The 6,000-nt window shown below is 38.0% G+C and overlaps 1 protein-coding gene across 1 annotated transcript; it reads right to left on the bottom strand.

Moving 5' to 3' along the window:
• Positions 1-2,348: 2,348 nt before the first annotated feature.
• LOC144342779 (uncharacterized) lies at positions 2,349-3,819 on the bottom strand. Its single transcript, XM_078005667.2, has one exon. It carries the CDS (start codon positions 3,817-3,819, stop codon positions 2,602-2,604), a length of 1,218 nt encoding a protein of 405 aa, XP_077861793.2. The 3' UTR covers positions 2,349-2,601.
• Between the last annotated feature and the right edge of the window lie 2,181 nt (positions 3,820-6,000).

Raw genomic sequence — 6,000 nt, 5'->3', positions numbered from 1 at the left:
CACGTACTAAGTGTTTTTTTGATGGTTATTAAGCTCGTTCACATAGCATAAAGCTAGCAACACGTTGATTTCTATATTCCGAAATTTTAATTTTACCAAGTAATGTGTCGTTTCTATCATGAGTTCTGATTGGATAATACAAATGAGCCCAAGTGAATCCTATAATCGTTTGAGGGCGTGTGACATACAGTAAATCGTGGTGAAATCTGCCAAGGGTTAATGTTGAGGCTTTGGCCGAATAAATGGTCCTTGGCTGGCGAAGATGCGATTCAGTATACTAACAAATTAGGCCTGAGGAATTTCGACAGTTTATAAGCTCAACAAATGAGTTGAACTGTTTGTTAATTTCATGGGGTTCTTTAGTTCCAATGCGGAATATAGTTTCCTCCTCGATAGTTTCCTGTATGTGTGTTTGTATAGAAATAGAAGTGGAACCAGTGGTCCGGATACACACATGGGGAGTCACAATGTTTTAATCAAATTCAAGTCAAGTTTGCGAAGCTTAGGTTTAGTAAAGGGGAAGGTATGGTTCAATTTATATTGATATTAAAATAATTGTACCATACCTTCCCCCGTTACTAAAACTAAGCTTCGCAAACATTTCTATGTTCAGTCACGGAATATTCAAATTTTATATAATTAAACTCCAATTAATCGAGTTCATATCGCAACTATATTAAAAGTTAATTCAACTATATTACAAGTCAATCCAATGTGTGGAGTCACAACTACTGTTACATCTGTATGGGTGTGCGTGTTCGTCTGTTTCACTGATATCTCAGGAACCATATGCCGGTTTTTGATGAAACATGATGCATAGATGCTCTGGGAAAATGCACAGATTTGATTAGGTTTTGGTTAAAACCATACATATTAATTACCTAATTTGCATGATAATTAGCTAATGTTTAACTGTTCCATAACTGTTCAACTTGTATCTAAAGAACCACTAGTTGGATTTTGATAAAACTTGGTACATAGTTGATGTGGACTAATGCACAGATTTGATTAGTTTTGGGTAAAAATATATGCATATTAATGACCTAATTTGGATAACGATTAGTAAATTTTTGTCACTGATATCTGAAGTACTAATCATCACATTTCAATGGAACTTATTACATAGATGTCACAGGACAACGCACAGACCTGATTGGTTTTAGATTAATAATATTTGCATACTAGTCACATAATTTGCACATTTCACATTTTGATATGTGGTTCACATAGTTTTTATGTTGTGCAGATGAAAATAGCAGACATATACTAGTTGGCAAGCTTCTTGTTTGAAAGGGTAATATTAAATTTTGAATTAATTTTAATGTGTCTCCAATACTCTCGGCACAGTTCCTTCTAATCTTTCTTTGATTATTTTTATCTTCCCTTTTTTTAGTTCTCGAAACTGCCGGGACAATGTGCAAAGACATTTGTTTCCACCTTCAATGATGGGTAATACCACTGTGGCAATACATAGTACCGGGGCACCCGCGGGTGAGATATTTCTACCGGTATTTTACATTCAATTCATTATCTATTCCAGATTTGACGACTCGGTTATTTACTTATTTAACATGAAGAAGAACAACCAGGATGCCCAACATACAGAAGGATGCACTCACTTCAGGCTGTGGGATTGTGGGATTAGAGACTTTCTATCGCCTGTGTTCCATATATTCAATCTTCGGAACGTCGCTGGTTTCTTGATCGGTCGATTGTTAAAATTGTCGCATACTTTCCCGGCGAAATCGCCACACATATTGTCGACGTTCTTCTCAAAATTTCTTTGAATTCGTTTGTTCGATGTTCGACTGCTAGGTCACGGTGTTAAATGTTTAAAAGCGATCATATACAATTGTAGACGACTGTGAACAGAATATGCACGTGATTGTCACGTAGCTTGTACAGAATGCAAGGAAAATACGTTATTTTCGCTTGGAATTCATTTTCGCTATTTTCGCTGAAGGGATGATTCAGTGATATGACCAGAGATGGCTTTATGTCTAGACTTAAAGGTCGGTAGTCGTCGCGCCACGCATGGGCGAGATATGGGTCATATAAACAAAGATGGCAACTTTGACTGTTACGCACACCAACGAGTACATACTGACAGGTTACCAAGCTCCAATTAGTTATTTTTCTTATTTGGTATTTGGAAGGTATCGAAGGAGTCGTCGGCGCTAATTAGTGAGAGTGGCGCCCAGGGCAAAACTCCTACTCATGATTTTATTAGAAAAACGCATTGATTTATGAGAAAATCAATGTTTATCAACAAAAATGTCGCACATGCGCGACGTGATGACCACCTCCCTTTAAATGAATCAGCATTACACCAGACACCTGGATATAAGAAGCTTAATTTATTTAGCAATAACTTTCTTTTGGAATTTGTGTTAATTTCTTTCTCAGATTTTATAGAAAACAAATTAAAGTTGATTCTTGTTTCTTTTTGTATTTTGCGTTTCTAAAATACCATTTTATATCCAGCAATTCTCTTATATTAGATGGGTTTTCCAAAAAATCCTAGCCTTGTGCTTATGTCATCTATATTTTTCAATTGACGAGCTGTCATCTCAAAAATACAAAAACTGCTTTCCAGACATATTAACTCAGTTTATCATTGCTACTCATTTTCAAGAAATTGTCTTTTTGCTGTTGGTAAATCTTTTTAGCGATTTTATATAGTTCAATATCCCATATGTTTCTACGACTTAGTTCATTGAATTCATAATCTGTCAAGTTATAACTGTGTGGATTGGAATTGATATGGATGTCATCATCATGTGATATTCCAAACAATCTAGTTAACATTTCTTTAGAGGTTTTGAAATCTTCCATGAGACCAATAAAACCAAAGTTTTGTTCTAAATTTCGTTTCGCAACCAAGAAATGTTTCTTTTGAATGGCAGGAATTGTGTGGGCATCCTTTAGCTCTACTCCACCGCAACAATCCTCAAAAGTCGAATCAATCTCTGGAAAGTCACCAAACTGCAGGAGACGTACATAAAAGTTGTCCATGTCTTGGAAATGTATCTTTGACGTTTTCAGCAAATAATCAGTAAGATTTCTGGATTTTGTCACGTACTTTCTGCAAATGTCATGAACATGGAAACAATTGGTTTTTCTCGTGTAGAAATATGTTGAGAGAAGTCTGCTGATTGGGTCTCTCATCCACGTGACATAGACGAACGGACGCTCGGAGTAGGCATAGTCATGAAGACCGAATGTTCGTTTGGAGTAGAACAATGTTTGCGCGGAATTTCTTCGAAAACCTCGGCTAGATGCTTGGCGATACATATCAGAGCAATGAGAAACACGGGATTTGTGTAAAACGCCATCTTTATTTATTCCCGGGACGTTGTAAAGAACGCTCTCCACTGACGTACCTCCTGCTTTAGGTAGATGCACAAACGCTATGTTCGCATCTCGGTACTCCTTGTATGCACTCAAATTGTTAATGTTCTTATTAAGATAAAAGTTTGGAAGCGGTTTCCTACCAATCTTTGTGGAATTCAGACAACGTATTGTGTATAACATAGAAGTGTTGCAGTCAGGGTACAGTGCTTGATTCTCCGTTACAAGAACCGACAGTGCATGGCAGCTGGACTGTGACCAGCGTTCGACAGATGAGTTGACATAGTTCGCAGTATTATGTGATACGTAATTTGTAATGATATCTGGAAATATACTTTTCACAGGACCTAAAGGTGTATCCACATTCTTGACTTCTGTGCATACCTTGGTGGGGGGAACTTTCGTGAGAATCACATAAGCAAAATACACTGCCATCATCATAGTTAACAGACGCCATAGTGTCTTCATCTTCATTACAGGACGACGTGTGCGTATTACGACTGAATATCCCCAAGGAAATTATCGCAGTACATATGCAGCCACACAGAGCCCAAACTAACAACCTTTTTCCATTTTAATGCAAATTCATCTGGCACACATCATCTATTTTTATTTTATTTGCTGGTTGGTACTTAGACGATACTAGCAAAGCTCACATGGTGATAAAACTATTTTCAAAGTGCATGATTTATAATGAGGACATTCCATTCTGTAAGAAGGGGTCTGTCAGGATCATTTTTATACAAATCTATTTCACGGTATTCCATTAAATATTATACAATACATATAATAATAAAACATTTAAGTTATAAAATGAATGAAATAAACAATTACCAGTGTTATAGTAGAGGTAACATCAAGGCACACACACGCACTCATGCCCGTCACATTCCTCGCACCAAGTGTGAGCTTCTACCTTATGCTGCAAGTAATAGCCATATAGCGTGTTGAGAGACCACAGCATACGATTTGGGGTATATTCGCCCCATTTTCGTGCAAACGAGTTATTTAAAGGGCGGCAGTCGTCGTTCCGCTTCCTGTTCGATATGGGACTCATACAGTATACAGCGCGTGTTAAATACTTTGTTTATTTACATGAAATTCGAACACGCGCTGCGCGATGACCACCGCGCTTTAATTAATAAGCATGTCATTGTGCCGAAAATAACTCAAATAGTGTTTAAACTAAGTTGAGGCGCACACATACCTGTATACCGTGTCCACACGTGTTTCACAGAGCCAGCTTGACTAATTTGGTAAACATTCGTTATTAGCTTGTGTTCATACGTGCATAAAGACTAAAACTGAGCCGGCTTTGTTATCGTCCGCCATGTTTCTTTAAAATACTTGCAATGAATGAAACTCCAGAGCGAGGCTGACGTTGAGGACGTGCTTTTAAGGCGACTTTATTGTTCACACGTGTTAAACCGTTTCTGTGAGAACGGGGTTCTGGTCGAGACTTGCCATATAATGGCGGTGGTCGTCGCGCTGGTGACACCATCAATACCTTCCAATCACCTAAAACAATACCCAATTAAGGCTTGTTACGTCTCAGTTTGTACTCGTTGATCTGCGCAACAGTCAAAGTCACCATCTTTGTTTACATGAGACCCATATATCTCACCTTTAACAATGTTAGACAATGTGCCGAATATTTTGGATATACTAACATATCATGTATTTAACAAAATGCATTACCATCTGGTCATTGGTGCATTTTCTAGTTTGAAATATTGTAGTGTAGGTAAACGATCAACGAGGTCATAAAACTGGCCGCAAAATTCCATCCAGGTGCACTTTTATATTCCTACCCTGCAGTAATTCGACCAAAAAGACGAGAACTGTAAAATATCCAAATGCTCAGATGGCAAGCAATCTGCATTCTGATCGGTACATGACAGGCTTTCGAAGTAAAAACATTGTCTGCGAAATTTCCTAGTAGGGAATAGTTCATCTATACAAGCTCACGGCATACATTAATAAATCATTTTTCGTTCACTGCAAGATCACGCGTTATGTGATGAACAAAAATCACAGCATCGTAGTGGGATCAAAACTTCGCGCGGGATACATATTTGATGGTGGTCAATTTTGACGAAGTACGGGTATCTGAACGCCATATTCCTCTCCCAAAGATTCACGTTTCGTGATCTTTATTGACCTGGCAATTACAATGACGTAAATTCACAATAAACGTATGATATTAAAAATTAACATGACAAATTAAATATTAGTAGGGTGCACTGGCAGGGGTATATGCTAATCCTACAATGAAAGCAAGTACGATATTTCAAACACAACATAAAAACGAGAGCGCAGTCCAGCTAGATGCATTGGTGATTCTCTATTCTCTCACGACTTCCCCAGCCTGTGCATACCAGCTAAAACAAGAAGCTAGAGATGGTAGGAAACAAATTGGGATATTGTTGAAACCCGGCTGCCAAGAAATGGTCAATGACCGATCCATTTCCTGGGCCCTGAAATCATGCATTTTGCAGTATACAGAGGGTCAGGATTCACTGAATTCTTGTATGCAAACCCGATGGATTATGGAATCTATCTTGACAAGAATGACACCCAGAGTGTAATGATACTGTGGGATGATCAAGAGTATCGAAGAAATCTCAAACAATAAGATGGCAAAGGATA

The sequence above is a fragment of the Saccoglossus kowalevskii genome, chromosome 18, assembly GCF_978046115.1.
Source record: "Saccoglossus kowalevskii chromosome 18, keSacKowa6.1, whole genome shotgun sequence".
Classification (NCBI taxonomy): Eukaryota; Metazoa; Hemichordata; class Enteropneusta; family Harrimaniidae; genus Saccoglossus; species Saccoglossus kowalevskii.
This window is presented reverse-complemented; position numbering and strand designations above follow the sequence as displayed.

Coding starts and splice junctions, on each gene's coding strand:
- LOC144342779 (XM_078005667.2), bottom strand. CDS start 3,819: ATGAAGACACTATGGCGTCTGTTAACTATGATGATGGCAGTGTATTTT.